This window comes from Citrus sinensis, chromosome 9 (assembly GCF_022201045.2).
Source record: "Citrus sinensis cultivar Valencia sweet orange chromosome 9, DVS_A1.0, whole genome shotgun sequence".
Classification (NCBI taxonomy): Eukaryota; Viridiplantae; Streptophyta; class Magnoliopsida; order Sapindales; family Rutaceae; genus Citrus; species Citrus sinensis.
Window position 1 is genome coordinate 7,240,495 of NC_068564.1, and position 23,478 is coordinate 7,263,972.

Consider the following 23,478-nt stretch of genomic DNA (forward strand, 5'->3'; position numbering starts at 1 on the left):
AATGCATGAACCAACAGAAGTATGTAAGCATGCATTCCCAATATGTGTGATTTGAAGACCTTGTCCATTGCCTACAAGTAAAGAATTTGTGCCAAAATAAATTTTACCATCAGTTAAGTTCTGGGCTGAGTTGGTAAGGTGGTGAGTAGCCCCACTGTCAAGATACCAACCCTGATCAGCAACTCCCTCAGATGTTGCCATGTAGGCTGATTTTGGTCCCTGATTTGGATGGTAGCCCTGAGCTGGAAAGTTGGGAGCAAAATTTCTATTAAATCTGTCTCTACAATCAGCAGCAGTGTGGTTATACCTGAAGCAAATCTGACACATAACTCCTCCTTGAGCAAAATTCTTTCTATTACCCCCAAAACCACCTCTGCCAAAGCCACCAGCATTAGAGTTTCCATTATTAAAATTACCAGCTAAACCTCCACTGTTAAAGTTACCACCACCATTATTAAAACCACCAGCAAAGCCTCTTCCAGCATTAGGATTTCCATTCCAACTACCTCTTCCTTGACCTTGATATCCTCCACCTCTACCAGCAAAGTTTTGATTCCAGTTTTGATTCCAGTTTCCACCTCCATTTTTATTCCAATTATTCTGATTATTACCATTACCTTTCTTTTGAAAATTTCCAGTTTGAGCTACATTAGCCATATAGTTGCTTTTAGCTTCTTTATTGTCAACAATCTTACTGTTTTCAAGTCTAGCCTCATGTGTCAATAACATAGCATAGGCTTCACTTAGATCCATAGTCAACATGTTTGCTTCAATGTAAACAACTACAGGATAGTAGGAGTGATCTAAGCCAGTGATAAGATGAGTGATTAGATCAATGTTACTTAAAGGACTTCCAGCCAAAGCAAGACCATCAGAAATTGTTCTAAGTTTTGTGAAGTATTCAGTCATAGACAGAGATCCTTTTCTTAGATTACTAAGAAGCATTTTAAGGTGAACCTTTTTAGCCATTGATTCTGATCCAAATTGTTTTTCCAGATTCTTCCATAACTCAAGAGTAGTTTGTGAGCTTACCACGAGACTTAGAATCTCAAGACTCATTGAGGACATTATCCAGCTGAGCAGAAGCTGATCTTGACGTTTCCATGCAACAAAATCTGGATTTTCATGACCTTCTCCACTTGCTTCACCAGATCCAGATCTATTAGGAAGAAATTGCTCTGGACAGAGTTTTGATTCATCGATGTAGCTCTCAAGACCATTCCCACGAATTGAAGAGAGTACTTGTTGTTTCCAGATCGTGTAATTTGTGCGATCAAGTTTGATTGGTGTGGTAAAGGTAAAGGATGTTCCAGACGAGACATGAGTTGAAGAATTAAAGCTTGAAGAAGCCATCACGTGGCTCTGATACCAAGTTGAAGATTATAAAATGTTTGGTTGACAGGAAACTTTCTTAAACTACAGAGAGAAAATATTTCAGACTGAATTCATTATTATTAATATGTAAAAATGAAATGACGGATTACAAAACTTTATATACACAAGTCTGGAAGATTCTACAACACCAGATGCATGTGAATCAGCTTAACAACCTTTAACAAATTATTAGTGGGAAAACAATAACAAACTCTGAAATCTGTTTTGACATAAGTAACTGTAAGCTGACGTGGCTGCTGACTTAGCTGCTGACATGGACATTACGATTTATTCTTAACAGCCTCTGCCTTATTCCTCTGTACACGTTATTGCGAACTCGCTGTGTCTTCTTCTCCTTCTCCTCATCAGGAGCATCTCCGTTGCGAGATTTTGTTAAGTCGTAAAATGAAATGGAAGAAGAAAGTGAACATTAGGATTGTTTCATTCAAATTTGTTGGGAGTGTAAAATTAGACGTCAACGATTAATTAAGGGTAAAATAGAGAAATCAAACTCTTTACTTTTTCATCGATGTCATACGGCACGCACGCATCCGCTGCATGTCTTCATTTGAAACCGTGAATCAATTTCACCACCGTCAAGGGTCTCAAGACCGCCACAAAATTGGCAAATTCTTTTTACCAAAATAATTTATTAATTAATTTGATTAATACGAAGAAAGTCATTGAATTTTAATCAAAACAAGTTACATTGCTAATTAGCACCAACACTCATTTCACTTCAAGGCCACGAATCACGATGCAATATCTAATTAGTTTGCAAACTACGTTTGATTAATATGCGAATCATGTCACAAAAAGGTTACCATTCGAAAGAATAAATGGTTAATTTCAAGAAGCCGATTTGTTTTCATTTCTTCCTGGGCAAATGTAAGTCGTCAATCACAAAGCACAAAATACAGACACCACATGTTTGGAATCAATGTTCTTCACAAATCTGCAGTCAATGCAAATTATATTACTGAAAAATTCAGTAATGACCACACAGGCACACACATATACCTCACTCAATGTACTTATTTATCAGCAAATTACATAACCACACGTAACGAATATATAATACTTGTAACTTAGAGTAATATTTTCACTGTCCCTGCAGTTTGGTTGAACCTCTCCCAAGAAAGCTGCAATATTTGGGAAAAAAAAAGGACAAGAGGAAGAATAGTCAGATGTTTCGGGGCAAGTTAAAGTATTAACAAAGATTGAAATTCCATATGAAGATAACTAGATAATTAAAAAAAAAAATCTCATTATAAGTTCCATTTTGAAAAATCCTGAACTGTTTGAATTTAGAAACAGATCTGACCCCGAGAACAGTGCGGTTTCCAAAATATTATTTTTGTTTTTCGTACCGACAAAATAATTATGTATTAGAAGAAAATAAATTAGTACAAATTTGATTGAACTAACTAACGTTCAAAGTCAAGTTTTCGTTTGGTAAACATAACAAAACATTAAACTATAAACGGTATAGCTGTATGAGAAATTAAAAATTAGAAAGCTGCATGAAAAGAGGAAATATAACAGAGTGGTACGCTTATTGAAAAAAAAAAATCCATACCTAATTATCACTTGATTCAATCATCTCGCCATCAAGATGAACCTGAGGGATATGTGCAATCTTGGGCCAATCTTCACCTGTTGGCGGTTTGCATCTTTCACTCAGTGCAGGACATCCTGCAATGGTCAATGATTTCAGAGTTGTGACGTCATGCATATCCTCCGGCAACGATGACAATTTTGGACATCCTAGAATGGTAAGAGTTTCAAGAGCTTTGAGATCTTTTAGAGACCCTGGCAGTGCCATGAAGTTGGGACAATCTCCAATAACCAAGTTCCGTAAAGTATCAGTACAACATTGAAGAAGCCATTGCGGCAGTTCTAATAACAGTGTTATTTCCACAACGAAAACCCTCCAAAGGTGAGGCCTTGTGTCTTTGCAATCATGATGACTTCCTTCACCTTCCATTTCCACGTTCAGATTAAGATCAAGGCTTTCACACTTCCACAACATCAGAGTCTCTAATGAGCTGAGATATTTGATAGCAGGTGGCAATGAGATTAGACGAGGACAATTAGCAATTAATAATGTTCGAAGGACAATAATTGATCTATCTCCTCGAACAAATGTTCTAAATTCCTGCATTTAGAAATTGACAACCAACGAAGAGAACTCAAGCTCCTTATTCCACTCTCTTGCAAAGACTTTTGTTTTGTGGTTAGCCCTAACACTCTGAGACTAACAAGGTACCTTATGTCTTTAGGCAACTCTTCTAGCTCCAGACATCCTTCAAGATTCAGTGTTTGTAAACTCTGTAGCTCGCAAATGGATTTTGGAAGTTTCTTGATTTTAGAATTTCCCGCCAGATCAAGACGCCTCATGTGCTTCAAATTACCCATCTTTCTGGGACAAACCTCAATAGCAGAGCCATTTAAATCTAGCACTCTCAGGAACTACGACTTTGAGATGCATGATTCAACAAATGATTGGCTTGTCTTCTCATCATCAGGTGAAAAGAAAATGGTTCTCACACGACCTAGATCAGATAAAAGGCTTGAAAAGTCATTTCTCGATGCATTAGCAGTAGCAAATGACAAATGACGGACACTTTTGGGAATAGATTGACAATCAGAGTTCACTACTAGGAATTCATCTTTGGCCACTTGCTGAGCAAGATCATGCATAAGGTCGCGCATTTTGAAAGAGAACGTCTCCATTCCTAACATCCCAATAGTCAAATCTTGGAAGAAAGATCTTGATAGTAATTCCTTCACGTACCGCATACCAATATCTTCTAACTCTTCATTCTTATTATGCGATTGGAGAAGACCATGAGCCATCCAAAATTGAACCAAAGCATAACTACTAAATTCAAAATCCTTTGGAAAGATACAACAATAAGCAACACATTGTTTCAGGCGAGGCGGTAGTTGATCATAACTGAACCTCAGAACAGGTAAAATGTCATTTGCCTTTTGCTCTAACTTCCATATCTCATTATCCCTCACATATTCCCAATCATGTTCATCCGTTGAGCAATATAATAGACTTCCTAGTGTTCTGACTGCCAGAGGAATTCCGCCACATTTTTTCAAAATTTCTTCCCCGATTTTAACAAGGTTTGGATGTTTATCTCGCTCTTCTTTAAATGCACATTTCATAAACAAAGACAAGCAATCCTCGAATGGTAGACCTTGTAAGTTGTAGCCAGTAGTACCTCCACTCGTGCCCATGATTGAAGCAACCTTCCTGCTACGTGCGGTTACCAAAATTTTGCTTCCGTTAGCACCTCCCAACAATAAGCTTTTTAATTTACGCCATGCTTCAGGATCTTCGTTCCATACATCATCCATAACAAGCAAGTATCTCTTACTATTCAAACGATCTCGCAAGGTTCGTTGCAATTGGTCTGTATCCAAGTCACCTTGGTTTTGACCAGTTATCGACTTGATAATCTTTGTCATAAGTTGTTTCTCATCAAAATCCTCAGAAACACATATCCAGATTTTCAACTCAAAATGCTCTTCTACCCTTTGATCATTGTACACCAATTTTGCAAGTCCAGTCTTGCCCAAACCTCCAAGTCCCACAATAGGAACCACAGACACAGTTTCACTTTCGCCGTCACTTGTTTGCATCAATAGTTCAATAATCTTCTCTCTATCTTTATCTCTTCCAATAATATCAGATGAAAGCACAAACGAGTGAGTGGGTTCCCTTTCTTTGTGCACAACTCGCTGATGATCGTCAAGTCGTTCAATGAGATTAAACTCACCCCTCAATTTTGCAATCTCATCAAATCTCTCTCGAATTTTCTTGATTTGATGGCCCATTCTAAAACGAAAAGCTATCGGATTTGAGCTTCCAAAAAAGTTACGAAACTTTCTTCCGATGCTTCTTTGCTTCATGACTTGCCTTCGTAGATTTTCCACCTCAAATTCATCCAACACATCTTCTGCATCATAACAAGCATCTTTAAGCTTTCCCAGCCAATCGCTTAACCGGTGATTATGGATTTGCTTTTCCTCAGCATCCAAAACCACACTTTTGACAGTGGTTAACGTCTCCTTTAATTTTTGTAAGTCATTTTTGACACCGTAGAACAATAAAAGTTCTTCACAAGTAGAGCTCACTAATTTTTCCAAAAGTTTTTCAATCGGAAAATATGATTCCACCATTGCTCCTGAAATTGAAGAAACAGAGTCATGGGATATTATTTGATGGTTTTTTTTTCCATTTATACTATTCTTGTTGCTCGTGAATAAATTCAAACAAAATTTTAAATACAAACGGGTGGGCTTGTATTGTTTTAATTAAAGTGTAGACGTTCATAATTCTTAAAGTTAAGTTTAAATAGACTTAAGAAAGAGTAATTAATAATCCAAATAGTTTTTTTACTATTTAGCGGGGGTTTGAACTCTACTAGTCATGAGGTGGATCAGCCAAGGCCTTATTGATGAATTCCATGAGTTGGCACAAGAGTCTTATGTTCATCCATTGTATCTTTTTTTTTTCTTTTTTTTTTGGAAATAAGTTAATCAAATCACGTGTTGTTAGTTGTCATTCAATCTACCAATATACCTATGGAAATTTGTTTTATTTGGATATTTTGGATATTGGCAATTACAGCCCATTAATTAAAAGTTTCAACCGGGCTAGTCACAAAAGAGATTTGGTGGCATTGTAAAGAGGATTTGAGGATATTGGGAGATGTCTCTTTTTTCAAAGAAGATTTTTAAGTCCTAAATTAGGAATTTTCTACACTTTTCAGTTTTCTTATTGAAGATAATTCATATTTAACAAATAAGTAATTTTCTCTTTAGAACTTAACTTATTCAAAGAGGAATACAAATCATATATGTATGTATGTATGTATGTATGTATGTATGTATGTATGCATGTGTGTGTGTGTATATGTATGTATGTATGTATGTATGTATGTATTTATGTATGTATGTACATACATGTACATATATATATGTATGTATGTATGTATGTAGGTATCTATATATGTGTGAGTATATATATATATATATATACACATACATACACATACATACATATATACATACATACCTACATAGACACACACACACACACACACACACACATATATGGAGATTAGGTTTACTTATTTGCATAATATAACAATCGATTGTCTGTAAGTAAATAGTTTTTACTGCGAGAGAAAAGATAGTTCTATTAAGAGATTAGGTGCTTTTGGTGTTTTAGGTGTTAAAAAAATACTAGAGTAATTATAATAATTTTTACATAATAATTTTTTCTCTTATCATCCTTGGCTATTATAGTTTTTCTCCAATATAGAAGTTTTCATGTAAATTTTGTATTATTTGATTGGCTTTATTTTCTATCTATTTTATATTTACTATTTATTTGATATTTTTTCTTACGAATCTTAAGTGGGATTAATTATTTCTTAGTAGGTGATAATAGAGCTAAGGTTGCAATGTAGAGCAAATATGGCAACAAGGAGGTTTTCAAAACCTATGAAGATAGAAACGAAAAAGTTTGACAGAATAATCAATGTTTGCTTATGGGAAGCTCAAATCAATAACGTAATGATTCAATATGTCTGTACAAGTAAAGCAAAGAACAATGTAAGGCCTATTCCACTAGTAGAAACCCTTGGACGAGTGTAGGTAATCAAAACATCTTAAAAGAGATTGTTGGAATATAGCAAATTTGGAAAGTAGTTCTAAATCAACAGAAAGAGATAGTAATTATGACATCTATTGGTGTTTCGTGAAGAGGATGTGTTATTGCTAATTGGTCCACAAGATATGCACACAACCCCTAGTTTAGTATTTATGCAAGGTATGAGATGAAATTTTATGTTGATTGATGAGGACTCTCAAAAAAGCCAAACATGAGAGTGGGTAATTTTAGAAATGTCATCGACATATGCCAAACATGTAACGCCCACTTTTATTTATTTATTTATTTTTCTACTTTTACCCTTATCAAAATTGAGTAGGATAATTATTATTGAGTGTTTGTGTGTGGGTAAAATTTATCAAATTGCTTTAAATAAATTATGTAAGTTATTAATTTTTTTTAAAAAAGTATTTATTAATTGACAAGTATTTAAGAGGAAGTCGTCTTTTATTTTCTACACCGTTACAAACTCTAGAAAGAAAAAAAAAAGAAACATAAGTCTTTGGAGAAGGAAAAGAAAGTTTTATAACTTCTTTTTTTAGGTGGCATTTGTTTTTTTATCTAAAATCTGAATATACCTGAATTAGTCTGAATTCTGAATAGATCTGAATGTCTGAATCTGAATAATATGTTTATTTTTTCGTCTGAATCTCAGAAAATAAGTATTAAGTTGTTTGTTTTTTTCAACTTAAAAAGTTAAAAATATGTACTTTTACATTTGTATCCTTATTAAATTTGAATGTCAAATAAATAATATATTAAATGCCACAATATTTTAACATTTATAAGTAAAACTAAATTCAAGTAAATACATAATTATTTTAGAATTTTAATAGATAAAATACCATAAATTTTAAATTTTATCGTATATAATATAAGAAAGAAAAACATGGATATTTTTATGTAGGGTAAATGTCTATGGATGAGTTTGGGATAAACATGAAAAATAAATTATAAAGCAAGGATATTTTTGACATTAGTAAGTAATTGACTTAATTCAGATTTCTCCATTAAGTAAAAAGCTAAAAAAATTGGCTTATTTTATTAAGTCAAAATTATCTAAAAAGTCTCATTAAGTTATAAAAACAAACACCTTTAATTAACTTAATTAATTAAGTTAAGTCACTTTAAGTCATTAAGTTAAAAAACAAACGCCACCTTAGTGTTTTCCTTAAGGTACTAAATATTTCTTAGACTTATATGATTTATTTTTTTGAATTGTTTGCCTTTAATTACTTGTAGTATGATTTGGGTAATATATGCGTGTTTGTAATGTTGTGATGATATGAACAGCCTCTATTCCTTGCTTGAAAGCGTTTTCTTTATTTAGAATCACATGAATATGCTTACATATCATGGAACTAGACATCCTAAGCTTTCCATTGATAGGTTTTGTGTTGAAATCGTCTGATTATGCAAATTGTTATGGGTTTTCGAAGTTGGGTTACTGGTGCTGGAAAATTCCGATTTTCAGCAGCGGTTCTCAATTCTGGAAATTTTTCTATAAGGTTACACATCCTTAAAAATTATGGCGATTTTTGTATCAACAGATCTATGTCTCCTATGCTTGCATGTGTAATTTCGTAGTTTTATTCTTTATGGTTGAATTATTAAAAACCGTAACATGTGGCTGCTGCAAATCTGAAAACTGTTTTCCAGAATTGCAGAAGCTGAAACGTATAACAGTTGGGCTAGTTTATGAATATTACATGTCATGTTAGGATTTTATAATGAAATTTCAATCTTTCCTCTATCTTTAAAAAATGGAATCGTGATTTTTGGGCATGTAAAATAAAAGATACGAATGTTTGAAATTCTGTTTTCAACTCTGAGATTTTCTGGACGGGTTAGATGTTCTTGGAAATAAAACGTTTTAAAATAGTTTCAGGAGTCCAAAAATTATGAAATTTAATTAGTGCTTTCTGAATGTTTCTTCTGTGATTCAAAAAAAGAAACATATTATTTCGAGTACTAAAGAAAATTTTATGAATTTTATAAGTGGAAAATGTCTGTTTTGATCAGTGCTGGACAATTTTGTTACTTTGGTGAAAGGTCAATATTCTGACTCGATTTTGACTTGTGCTGATTTTTGTGAAATATTGTATGCAATGCTATGCATGTTCACAGTGCCTCTGTAAATTTTCATGGTTTTCCGACATGTGTATAGGTTATTAAAAATCAGCATGTACATGATACTCATAAGTATAGGATATGTTTAGAATATGTATAAGTATTAAGCTAGTATAAGTGCCTATGATTTAAGGATGACTGGGATTATGTTTAAGGTTAGAGATGATATTGATAAGAATATTTTTATGATAATTATAGGACATGGGTGAGCTCGTTGGTTATTCTTAAGGTATTGAATTGATTGATATGGATCAAGATAAGTAGATTCATGCATGATGTCCTTTATAATAAATACGAATTATGTTTAAATAGAGATTTTTACAAAACTGATTTCTAAAATATTTAAATGAATTTTGTAAAATAAAAACGCTTCTAAATGAATTTATATAAATGTATTTTAAAATGATTTTTTCTTAAGAAATTAGTTTTTTTAAAATTAAATGTTTTCTTAAAGAATTTTTTAAAAGAATTAAATGTGTAAAAGAAAAGTTCTTAAATGTTTTAGAAGACTTTAAATGCTATTTATGAAAAGATGTAAGGTGGATTCAAAAATGTTTTGGCTCATAGTCTGTAGTAATATATATGATGTTAATGTTATGATGTTATGAAATGCTAAGGCCAACTTGCTGGTATGATGATGATCTGGTGCACAAGGATATTATGAACAACGTGGGGTATAGTACCCTAAATGAGGAAAAATGCGGGGTATAACACCCTAAATGATGAATGATGAATAATGATGACTACGAGGCATGAGCTACTAATGTTTATGTTTTAACGTTTTTATGAATGTTTTAATGTTTTTAATGCTTTTATATGAATCCACCCCTTATGCTAAATAAAGATGTTGTTATAAAATATTTAAAGGTAAACTTACAAGGTTTTCAAATATTGTGCATAGATTTGCTTACCGAGTTGACGGCTCACCCCTCGTCTCCAATATTTTGCAGATTGATTAGAAATGTGGCTTGGGTGCTTAAATGGAGAATTTTTCTTAGTGGATCTTTGGAGTTGCTTTCAAGAGTGAATTTGGCTAGACTTTTTATTTTGGACTAGAGACTTTTCTTTATAGACTTTATTTCAAATGTTTTATGTACGGATTCAGTTGGAGTATGAATAATTGTCTATCTTGAGATTTATTAATAAGAATAAATGATGTAAAGTTTCATTCCAATTTTATCCTTGTGTTTTCGTGGGTAATTTTTGGAGTGTTACAAAACATGTGTACTCTGGATAATGTGGAGTATGATGATTCTCGATGTAGAAAATTATGGCTGCTAGATAGAGGACAAGATTTTACCCATGGTGGAGTGATTCTCATTAGTCTTATGTTAGTGTGGTTTTGGTAGACTAAATAAGGGGGAGACGACATGGTTGCATAGATGTATGGCGGATTATATTTTGTCACTTAATTGAAAAACTCACCAAAGTGGAGATTTTTAAGAAACATATCTCCTTTTTCAATGAAGATTTGTAAATCCTAAATTAGGATATTTCCTAGAATTTTTTTATTTAGTAATTTTCTTGTTCCGGGGGGGGGGGGGGTTCATGTTTAAGGAATAAGTAATGCCAAAGAACTTATTAAAGGAGAAATACAAATTATATAAGGAAATAAATATTTCTCCAATATAAAATAATCACAATATATACGAAAGGTTAGATTCACTTATTTAAATAACACAACAATCAGCTCTATACAAGTAGACAGTTTCTGAAATGAGAGATTATTTGTTATTGGGGTTTTTTATGTGAGGAAAATATTAAAGTAATTGTAATGATCTTTAAATAGTAGATTTTTCTTTTGTCATCTTTGGCGACTGCGGTTTTTCTTCAATATAAGAATTTTTCACGTAAATTATTGTGTTGTATGATTGGTTTTATTCTCTGTATATTTTCTATTTACTATTTATTTGATATTTTTACTTACAAGATCTTGCTAGGATTAAAATTTTCTAACAGACGATTCAAATATTAGAAATATTCGTGTAAACTATGGTGTGCCAACCAATCATTCTCTACTAGATGGCAAAGCTGTGTATTGTATAATGAGATGATAAATTTTTTAAATATTAATTTTGATGGATCTTATCGAAATAGGTTGATTTGACCATTGCTAGTCCTAGCATGGGACATACTATCACGTCAAACATATGAGTTTGTACGTAAAATATATTTTGAACAGTCTCCATACCTTATTAAATAAAATCTTTTATAACAAAATTTATTTTAAATAGTATTATAATATGAGGGTATTTCTCACTAGACCTACTTTTATTCTTATCTTTGCAACCATAAAATTAAATATTAATCATCTCAAACTCAAACATTATGAATTAGCCTTTGCATTTTTTTTAGTTCTTTGTTTTCATTTGATTTTTCATAAATGCACATGGGTTAGCGTATCATATTTTTACTATGTTCTGACAACACAACATGTGCCCTTGATAAATGAGCATTTTACAAGGTTATTCCACACAAAATGCTCTCGTATGAGGACAAAATGAACCACGTGTTTCATTAAAAGAAGCACATGATGACCAAATACTAGCTTATAAGCTAACGTACCTCTAGAGTGCCTTTGAGGAACTGAAATAAGAGCCACTATATGCAATGCCACTTGTGAAGATTGAAATACTACACGTGGCACAAATAGTTTACACTAGCAAAGAGCATTCGATACTACTATAGTACCTTGACGAAATTCTCTTTACACTTAGAGTTCTTATACGTTTTACTAAAACTTTTACTTGGGCACTAGAACGTTCTTGTACGTACAAGATAATATTGTTTCTTTAATAAGTATAAGAGTAACAATATTTTCATTACATTGTCCTCTATAGTAGGGGTAATATAGAGTAATGTAAAAATTTATTATAATATGAAGGGTAAGGCTACTTAAATCCACTGGAATATTAAATAAACTCATTTACGTAATAAACACATTATCACAAATTAAAACTTTATTTTTTTACTCAAAAAAGCCACAAATATTCTCAATATACCCTCAATAAGTATCATGAATTTTTGTTAGTTGTTTCTCTCACTACTTTCTAGTAAATCTTATTTTTATCAATTAAATCTTATCTCAATGATACGTTTCTTAACATGTCATCAATTGATGCAATTGCAGCGACTTGTTCCCCCCCCCCTCCCCCCCTCCCTCTTCTTTGTTCATCATAATAACTTCAAATAGAAATAGTAAGTCTTTTATTTCCCTTAATTATAACTAGTATAATTAAGTTGGTGATCTTTTGATATTTGTATAGTGACGTTCTCATTTTTTGAAATTAAAATATTTAATAGAAATCCAATTACTAAAGTTTCTTGAGGAGCACATACATCTAATAGTGACTTGAGGGTAAAGGAAAGGCAAATTTTAAAAGATTTTTTTTTTTTTGGATAAGCAATTTGAATATAGATCTTACTCCAATAGAAGCCTTAAAATATAAGAACCACATAGGACTGGAAAAAAAAAATTGGGGAAACAGAGAGGAAAAGAGAAAAAAGAGTGAAAAAAAAATAAAAACTTTAGGGAGATAAATCAACATAATATTTGGCTAAAATAGTAATTTAATTAAGGAAAATTTTGTACTGAAATTTTTTTTTGAAAAGTGGATTTTAGAGAGTATTGCGGTAGGTTCAAATAATCTCATTCTAATATATATTCCAAGCCAAATAGCCTCTCCAAAAAAAACTCCATTCCACTACAAATAACTGACATACAATCTTCTATGAACTTATGATCCCTCTTGAAATTTATTTCTTTTTATAATATAATTATTAATTTGTATCAATTCTTTATTGCCTAATTCCCTCTCCACCTATATAAATGAGTCTCCACCTATATAAATGAGTCAGGGAATCATAAACCTCTTGTACTAACCCTAAGTGATTTTACCGCTTAATATCGCACTAGATTTTTGATGAATTGCAAATTTTTAAACCTTAAAATTTATCTCATTTTAATATGTATGGATCTGGCAAGTAGAGGAATAAATTTATCTCATTTTAATATTTATGTAACCAATGATGTACATGATTGTCACTTGTTTATTGTTAAAAGTTAAAACGATAGCTAAATCATATAAACAAATCTATCGGTTCGAAGTAGTCGTACCTTTCTTGTAATGCTCCCACCAATCACAAATTGTCTATGATGATTCGGCAGAGCTCAAAGTGTCTGTGATGATTCTGCTATAAAATGGCTGAAGCAAAGAAAAATGAGGGCTCTTGTATATGTGCTGAAATGGGACTTTTTTTTTGGCTGAAGACGGATAAATTAATCGCTATGACCTTGTATTACAAGATAAAAAATTGGTAATTAGAGTATTATAGTGTGCTGTGTAAAAATATTCTTTCCCTTAATGTAATATTCATATTCCATAGCATATGAATAATACATTAATTGAAAAGAAAAAAGTAGACCAGCCAAAGACCATAGCATATATTCCATAGTATATATTCTTTCCTTTAGTTATGATAATCAATTCCAAAGCATAAGAATATTACATTAATTGAAAAGAAAAAGCAGACCAGCCAAACACCATAGCATATATTCTTTCCTCAAACTAAGCAACCAAACTAGAAACCTGCAATTGATCACCACATCTATGTTATGTCTACATATCTTACTAAGTGAGCAAGAATCATCGTCCTTAATATATAAAATATTGTTTTAATATTAAAGGTTGTATAAATTAGTAAATTATAAAAGGAACCTCCTCCTCTTGTTAAAAACTCGTTTTATGTTAGAATGAATATTGTCTTTTAATTAATTTCTAAACCAATTTTAGCCTTAAAATAACCATAAAACTTTACATAACAATGCTACATTGTTTGATAATCCTATTTTTTTTTTTAATCTGGAAAGTCATTAGTTCCCATCGGTTTTTCTGAATGAAAATCATACATGTAGTTCCCCAGTTTCAGTGCATTGAAGGTGAAAGAGTGTGTTAGCGCCACGCAGATAATTATAATCATTTTTTTTTCTTAATTTTTGTGTCTAACCAATATCACCGTTGTAATAATTTGATAAGACAGCCACGAAACTAATTAACGAAAGGATCGCTAAACATTTTATGGACAAAATAGGACCCAAAAAAAATTATAAAATATTGATATTTCAAATCATTTAAAGAAAAAAATATCGAAATCTTATTAACTCCTTTGGTTAGGAGAGTGTTGGAGAAATTGAAAAAAAAATTCGAAGTGGACAATTGAGGATAGCGACAATCAACAACAGCCTGGACACAGGTAAGTTGAAAATAAAATCCCAACCGTTCAAATTATTTTGAAGATCGGTGGTGGAGGTATCTGCTGACATGTCACCTCGAAGCATCTCTGTCTACGTGGCCCCATTTGATACGGCATCTCATCATCTCATGTTCACTTTCTTCTTGGAACCAGACTGGCTTCTCTTGGGTGTGCGCTGCCACAGACACGTGTGGCTCCCACAGCCGAACCACTTTAATAATCTTTTTATTAAAAATTATTATAAAGTAGAAGAAATGGACACATCATTAGTGATTTGTTTATTCGTGAGAGGTTGAAAAGATAGTGTCGATTGAACAAGCTGACACGAGAAAAACTGACCCCCATTTAGTTTATTTATTCAAAGGTTGGATTAATCTGTTAAAAGTCTCAAGTTTTAAAATTTGATTAATTTCAGAATTTTTTAAACTTTATTTTTTTTAACTTAGGTTTGATTTTTAGGTATTTTTATTTGAATAAAAATAAATAATTTTTTGTTCAATGTACTGAAATCCATACCACCTTAAACAACCTTAATCATAGACACAGATGCGAAAAAAAAAACCAGTAAAGAGTTCCTAACACTGTGCCCCAATCATAAAATTATCATTATCACCATTGTGGAATTGCCAATAAGTTAATGGCACGAAGCTACGTGATTGAAGGAATGCACACACTCATATACCCAAAAAACACCCCTTCCCCAAATTAATTCCAAATCCTTTGCTAGAGAAGCCTCGGATCAACTGTAAAAGTTTAGTGATTTCATATGCCGGTCTCAACATATATGCTGCACCCCGAAAAGTAGGCACTTGAGCAGGAGAACCACAAACAGATTCTTCTGAAATGGAAAATGTTGATGAACTCTTTAAGGCCTTTGCTTTTTCTCGATGTCATATAGCACACACACATCTGCTGCTGTCTTCATCTGAAACCACAAATCAATTTCACCCACCGTCAAGACCACACAATGGGCAAATTTTCGAGCAAAAAAGATTACCAAGCCAAATGACATCAGGAGAACTATGACGTCTACAAACAATTTGAGAACTTTCAGCTCCTTCGGGGCAAGCAAATGCATACAGGATTGGGAGCAAGCAAATGCATACAGGATTTTTGTTTTCATCTAAAGTCCAAAATTTCTCTGAATCACGTAAATATTTCCATTTGATGGACAGCTTCCTAACTGATGGAGTTCACACTTGAGCAAGACTGACCCCATTTCTGTGCTCTTAGAACTCAAGCTTTCTTAAATTACAATCTAAATTAACCATATCCTCTTACAATTCATTTGGTATTCATACAACTCTTATCATATAGAGGTTTGGTCTCCTTATTCCATATAAAGCTTCAGTAGCACTATTGTGAATATCCTGCCTGATATTTGCCGTCACCAACCTAATAAATGCAGTCTTAATCACATAGCTTGTGCATTCATTCATCACAATGCGTTTTCACACTCCTCAATCAATTATAACTACTATGACAAAGATGATGAAGTGAAGAGGAAGAAAATGATCATCCCAGGCATATCCACGACAATCCATTTAAGATACAGAAAAGGTTTGAGTTTTAACATTAGAGCATATCACAGCATGTGAATCTCAAACTGACCGATTTCAGGATCCAGAATGCCATTGTAAAATGTCAACTTTACCCATACAAAAGTCTCCTTAATTTGTAGACATCAAGAAATTTACTTATTGTGAAGAAGTATCAGAATAAACGAACATTACGATAATATGGAGTGCAAGTTACCTTTATGACATTGATCGTTTGCTTGATTGCCCAACCGAATAAACTCAATGCAACTAGGAAGGAAAGAGGCGAGCCCTGTCGCACAGCACCCACCACAACCTGAAAGAAGAGATTGTTTGCAAAGCGAGAAACAGGGGAAATCTTTCTATATGCAGAACAATCTAATAGTAAGAAAATGAGAACCTACATCCACCAAACTTTCACTCTGCGTCTCCGCAATAAGAAATATGATTAGGTAAAGAAGCTGCAGGGTTGAAACAGTTGGATCAGGTAAAAAGCACTGATAACATTTGCAAATCCTGATATGGATAATAACACGGAAAGCTACAATTACCTCACATGCCACACAACTATAACCCATAAACATCCGGTTCCCATAATAGGCTTTGAAAAGCCAATTTGTGTTGTCTTTTACATTGTATGGCTAGATTTTCCTCTCAAGAATGTACTGCAACGGAGATCCAGAGTGGTAGGCATATTTCCCAACGCAAGTAACACTTTTCTTTAGCAAAAATGAAAAAAAAAAAGAATCAAATATCTTCCAGTTTCACAAGCAATTTCATGTTACATGAGATTATGTCAGGGAAACGAAACGGCACCTGTACATCTGCAGCCATTGACTACCAATATCTAATGCAGGTAGTGACACAAAAACCAAATCAGGCCTGCATGGAGATGCAAAATAGCTCAATTATGCCGTCATCTTATAGCATTAGATTACGGGTCAAGAAAACATAACAAAGTCTTACATGTATAGTTGAGAGAGTATACCAGTACACAAGATGTACTAATCCTGAAATGCAAAAGATTATTGACAAAAGACAAAGGCACAGACAATAATCCAAATTAGTATGCGTATCCGCGCCAACCAGAACGAATGATGACTAATGATACATTGTGGGGTGGAAAGAGAGAAATTACGTATCAGTTACCATGTCTGAAACAACTCCAACGGCTGAAACTAAACGAGAAAGAGAAGTCAATCAAATGCAACATCTTAGGTACTGGTTATTACTAGTTACAAGTTCCTGCTCAAAATATTGGGGATAATACATGCGCTCATCATCAAATTGACGACAGAAAAGCCTTCAATACAGAAATATGCCTCAAATCTTTGACTGTCAACAAGGCCTGTGCTAGGAAATTAGTGATATACAGAGTTTCTAAGACACATAGAGTGAAAGTTGACATACCATGCAGTTCAAATACCACTGTACAAGTTGCTAATCGAAATACTAACAGCAAAATGACAGTGACTCAAGGTTGCAGATCAAAAGTACAATATAGGTGTAACTGCACTGGATTAGAACTCCAAAAGCAGTTTTGATATGATTTTTCAAAATGATATCGAACCGACAATATAAGAAGAAATGAGGGCTGTTGTATGTGTGCTGAAGTTGTCTATGATGAACCGACACATGCATGAACACTAGTTGATGCATGCCAAACACTACTAGGATCCAAAGAAAACAGAGGGAATTGAGGATTCGTTACTGATTTGGGATAGTTCAATAAAATAAACTGATAATGCATGCAGTGATAGTAAACGATCGCACACTAAACCAGTAATGTTCACCAGCAATAAGAAGTTGATACATATACCACATCCCAAGACCAAACTATTTCCTATTAACTGCAAAAACCAAGATGAAAGTACTTGAAATTTCACCAAATCATTTGATAAAATGACTTTTCGCAAATTCTTTTTACCAAAATAATTAATCAATTAATTTGATTAATACGAAGAAAGTCATTGAATTTTAATCAAAACAGAGTTTCATACCATTTTTGCTCCTTGTAAAGAGTCTGCGAGTCTCTCCCTATCTTACCTGATCAATTAATTAATAACATATATATATATATATATATATATATATAGTAGGTCGAGCTAGATTGCAGTTCCAAGTTGCAAGCTTCTTTAATTTTCTCATATCAACTTTAATTTTCGTTTTAATATTTTCTATCGTACAGAATTTTCATCCTAAAGTACATAGAAGTTCTAGGTTCTATTACAATACATATTCTTTCGAATTAGTCATTTTATATGGAGGAAAAAAAAACAAAAACAAAAACCTCCACAAACATGCTCACGCATTTCACTTCAAGGCCACGAATCACGATGCAATATCTGATTAGTTTGCCAACTGCTTTTGATTAATATGCGAATCATGTCACAAAAAGGTTACCATTCGAAAGAATAAATGGTTAATTTCAAGAAGCCGATTTGTTTTCATTTCTTCCTGGGCAAATGTAAGTCGTCAATCACAAAGCAAAAAATACAGACACCACCGTTCCCATTACACAAATCTGCAGTCAATGCAAATTATATTACTGAGAAATTCAGTAATGACCACACAGGCACACACATATACCTCACTCAATGTACTTATATATCAGCAAATTACATAACCACACGTAACGAATATATAATACTTGTAACTTTAAAACACAACATTAAAACCGTTGAACCTCTGTTCTGAACAACGTTAAGAGTAATATTTTCACTGTCCCTACAGTTTGGTTGAACCTCTCCCAAGAAAGCTGCAATATTTGGGAAAAAAAAAGGATAAGAGGAAGAATAGTCAGATGTTTCGGCGCAAGTTAAAGTATTAACAAAGATTGAAATTCCATATGAAGATAACTAGATAATTAAAAAAAAAAAATCTCATTATAAGTTCCATTTTGAAAAATCCTGAACTGTTTGAATTTAGAAACAGATCTGACCCCTAGAACAATGCGGTTTCCGAAATATTATTTTTGTGTTTCGTACTGACAAACTAATTATGTATTAGAAGAAAATAAATTAGTACAAATTTGATTGAACTAACTAACGTTCAAAGTCAAGTTTTCGTTTGGTAAACATAACAAAACATTAAACTATAAACGGTATAGCTGTATGAGAAATTAAAAATTAGAAAGCTGCATGAAAAGAGGAAATTAAAAAAGAAGAGAGCTCCATACCTAATAATCGCTTGATTTAATCATCTTATCGTCAAGTAAAATCTCAGGGATATGTGCAATCTTGGGCCAATCTTCACCTGTTGGCGGTTTGCATCGTTCACTCAGCGCAGGACATTCTGCAATGGCCAATGATTTCAGAGTAGTGACGTGATGCATATCCTCCGGCAACGATGACAATTTTGGACATCGTGCAATGACAAGAGTTTCAAGAGCTTCGAGATCTTTTAGAGACCCTGGTAGTGCCATGAAGTTGGGACAATCAACAATTATCAAGCTCTGTAAAGTATCAGTACAACATTGAAGAAGCCATTGTGGCAGTTCTAAGAACTGTGTTATTTCCCCGATGACAACCCTCCGAAGGTGAGGCCTTGTGTTTTTGCGATCATGATGACTTCCTTCTGTTGGGGAAAATCCAGTTTTTTAATTTTTATAAAACCTTTTGAAGATCGCTCTCATATAATATATAAGAATTTGTATTCTAAAAATCGTACCTTGAAAATCCGAGTTGGCTTTTTCCGCTGAAGTGTTTTAGGCTCCTAGATCACGATCCGCCACCACCACTCCTGTTAGATCACGATCCGTCACCACCACGCTTGTTAGATCACGAACAATCTCCAATGATCTTCCAAGTTATGACTCAGGTTCGATCTGCACTTGACGTGTGGGCGCCTTTATCACTACCAAAGCAACTAGCACGAGAAAATTTTTCTCTCAACAATAGAGAGAAAAATCTTTTTCTCTGATCTGTATATAGTGGCTTCCATATTTTTCTTTAGGGAAAAATAAGTCTTTTATATCACCCTTTAGTGAAAACCCTAGGCTCCAAATAATGCCCTAAATAAAACTCACGTTATTTTCTTTTTCAATAGGGGACCCACCTTGTAAAATAACATAAGGCCCCTTATACAAAAGCTAATTAAATGGAGCCTCCCACTAAATGATATATTTAGGCTTTTGACCAAAATAGCTAGTTATCTTACTTATTAGTCCAGTAGTGGTGCAGTCAATTAAATGAGCTAACCCGGGGATCATTTGGGAACATACAATAGTGGCTACAATAATTAGGCCTGTAATTAAACTAGTCCAATTATTTAATTCCAAATCTACTCCACTAAAAGATTAGAACTGACTTCCATAATTGTATGCTCGAATAATAATTCGTCCCAAGCCACATTGATTTCTTTACTGCACAATCCTTTGTACCACATCGTTAATTAAATTGATATCTCAACTGTCCAATCAATTTAATAACATCTTATTCCTTGATCCTTACTGGTTTTCTCTAATGATCATTTTCAACATACTAAATATGTTGACACACTCTGGCCAGAGAGTTCTATGATCAAGTGCCGAAAACCCATCAAGAGATGTGTTGTACAAATTCTATATTGTTAATACATAACTCCAATACTCATAATTGCTCCCACCAAGATACCGGGTAATCTTGACCACAAGGCTGTGTCGTGCCCATTGGTAACTCAAATGGAATAACAATTACAATCATGAAATCATAATTAACTCAAGATTAAGATTACAGTAAAATCAACGCCTATGAGATTTAATAAGTCTGACAGTTATTACAAAGTTAATTAAATCTCATATGTGATCCTGTTCAATGTAGTCGTACTACATCAATAAATTCATACATGATTAAGACAAATCATTCAATGAATTTATTACAGTCTATACCTAAATAAAGTGCCCAACTTTATTTATCAACTGCGAACTAAATTTATTTAATCATAAGATAACTTGTATTTATGTCTTCTGTGAATCCACATGGTGATCACATAAATACATATAATATGATTAAATGGACTTTAATACAAATATTAATGCAATTAAGATATTTGAATAAAATACCTCATTTATTTTATTGATCAGAAAAATTGTTTATTACAATTAAATAAACACATATGTTTTTAAAGAGCATATTTTCCCAACAATCTCCCACTAGCTCTCAAAGCATATCTGGCATATTGCACATGCTCTAGGGCTCTAAGTGCAGGTTATAAAGGTTTCCCACTAATGGCCATTGTAATAAGATCTGCCATTTAGCATCTAATGCCATTTGGGATATTGTCATATAACCTTTCTACACTATTCCCTTATAAGATGATACTTCCTTTCAATATGTTTTGTTTCTTGTGGTTCTTTGGTTCCTTAGATTGAGCTACCGCACCACCATTATCACATAAATAGTTTAAGGGGTGCAGTTACAACAGGTACCACCTCAAGATTTCGTAGGAACTTGCGGAACCATATAGCTTCTTTTGCAGCTTCAGATGTAGCCACATATTCAGCTTTAGTTGTTGAGTCTGTGATACAAGATTGTTTCACACTCATCCAACTAATAGCTCCACTTCCCAATGTAAACACATAGCCGGAAGTTGATTTTCTGGAATCCTTATCTGACATAAAGTCAGAATCAGTATAACCCACTGGAATGAGTTCATCACCAGAATACACAAGCATATAATTTTTAGTTCTTTTCAGATACTTTATAATATGCTTGACTATAGTCCAGTATTGAGGTCCAGGATTAAATTGATATTTGCTAACCATCCCTACCGCAAAACAGATGTCTGGCCTAGTGCAAAGCATGGCATACACGAGACTTCCCACAGCGTCTGCATAGGGAACTCGTCTCTTTCTCTCTATCTCTTCAGATGTTTTAGGTGATTGATCCTTAGAGAATGTAATTCCATGTCTGAATAGTAATAAACCAGTCTTGAAATTTTCCATGCTAAATCTAGCCAATATCTTATCGATATAGACCGCTTGAGACAAGGCTAAAGTTTTATTCTTCCGGTCTCGTATTAACTTGATACCAAGAATATAACTTGCCTCCCCCAGGTCTTTCATATCAAATTATTTTGCTAACCAAATCTTTATTGTAGTCAATACTCCTATATCATTTCCAATAAGGAGAATATTGTCTACACAAAGAACTAGGAAGGCTACAAATTTTTCCTGAATTTTCTTGTACACACATGGTTCATCAATGTTCTGAATGAATCCAAGTGATTTAATCGCTTGATCAAATCTGATGTTCCATGACCGGGATGCTTGCTTTAATCCATAAATGGATCTCTGCAACTTACATACCATGTGTTCTTGGCCTTTTTGTATAAATCCATCTGGTTGCTGCATGTAGATGTTTTCTTCAAGATGCCCGTTAAGAAAGGCAGTCTTGACATCCATTTGCCAAATTTCATAATCTAGCACTGCAGCAATGGAGAGCAGAATCCTGATGGATTTAAGCATAGCAACCGTAGAAAAAGGTTTCCTCATAATCAATCCCTTCTTTCTAAGTAAACCCTTCGGCTACTAATCTTGCTTTAAATGTTTCCACCCTTCCGTCTACTCCTCTTTTTCTCTTGTAGATCCACTTGCAGCCTATAGGTTTTACCCCATTTGGTGCCTCTACAAGTTCCCAGACTTTATTGGAATACACAGATTCCATTTCTTGATTCATGGCATTTTTCCAAAATTTAACATCTCTATCTATTAGAGCTTCGTTGTAACTAGTGGGATTTTGTACATGTTCATCTGAGATAACCATATAGGTTTCTCCCAAAAATATGTATCTCGCAGGTAACCTAGTTACCCTCCCACTACAACAAGGTTCTAAAAGTGATGGTTGTTCAAGGATAATCTTGTGCTGATCAGCTGGTTGTTGCTGTTCTTCCTGTTCTATAACAGGTGTTGAAAGCTGAGCATCAACCTGATCTCTTTTATTTCTCTAGTTTTACCTTACTCTTAGGTTATAAGTCATTATAGAGTCTTCCTCAAAGAAAGTAAAGAATATTTCTATAAATACATTCCTATCTTGAGGACTATAATTCAGACTTTCCCTTATTCCTTTAAGATACCTAAAACATGCAAGCTTCTGAACACGAATCCATCTTGTCTATCTCTGATTCTAGTAGAAATACTAGTAAACTCCAAATACGAATGTGTCTCAAACCATGTTTGTGACTTTTTCATAATTTCTTGGAGTAGTAGACACCGAGATAGATGAAACTAAGTTCAATAAACTTTGTAGTTTTAAATACTAGTATCTGGAATCAAAAAAGGTAAATGATAAACCACTTAGTATATATCTTGTCTTATCCAAAAGAATCTTGTTTCTTCATTTAATTACACTATTGTATTATAGTGTTCATTGACAACCAAATAGTGCTTGAATTCTCCATAGAGATATTCTTTGTTTCGATCATATCGAAGTTCTTTTATGTTCCTGTCTAATTGCTTCTGTCTTATCCACGTACTCTTTTGAATTTCAAAAGCAATGGAATCATGACGCA

At 33.4% G+C, this 23,478-nt stretch overlaps 1 protein-coding gene, 1 long non-coding RNA gene and 1 pseudogene across 2 annotated transcripts; all 3 read right to left on the reverse strand.

The window, feature by feature from the left end:
* Nucleotides 1–2,317: 2,317 nt before the first annotated feature.
* LOC107178568 (disease resistance protein RGA2-like) lies at nt 2,318–13,482 on the reverse strand. Its single transcript, XM_052433099.1, has 3 exons — nt 13,317–13,482; nt 2,954–5,576; nt 2,318–2,516 (listed from the first exon to the last, which is right to left on the reverse strand). Exon 2 carries the CDS (start codon nt 5,569–5,571, stop codon nt 3,847–3,849), a length of 1,725 nt encoding a protein of 574 aa, XP_052289059.1. The 5' UTR covers nt 5,572–5,576; nt 13,317–13,482; the 3' UTR covers nt 2,318–2,516; nt 2,954–3,846.
* A 1,627-nt stretch (nt 13,483–15,109) lies between these two features.
* On the reverse strand, nt 15,110–17,570 carry LOC102612619 (CDP-diacylglycerol--inositol 3-phosphatidyltransferase 1-like; annotated as a pseudogene).
* Nucleotides 17,571–18,507: 937 nt separating this feature from the next.
* LOC127899646 (uncharacterized) lies at nt 18,508–19,423 on the reverse strand. The gene is made up of 2 exons (XR_008051523.1): nt 18,735–19,423; nt 18,508–18,676 (listed from the first exon to the last, which is right to left on the reverse strand). It is a non-coding gene; the product is annotated as an uncharacterized LOC127899646 (long non-coding RNA).
* Between the last annotated feature and the right edge of the window lie 4,055 nt (nt 19,424–23,478).

Bases quoted from the DNA above. Each gene is read 5' to 3' on its own strand.
- LOC107178568 (XM_052433099.1), bottom strand. From the start codon at position 5,571: ATGGTGGAATCATATTTTCCGATTGAAAAACTTTTGGAAAAATTAGTG.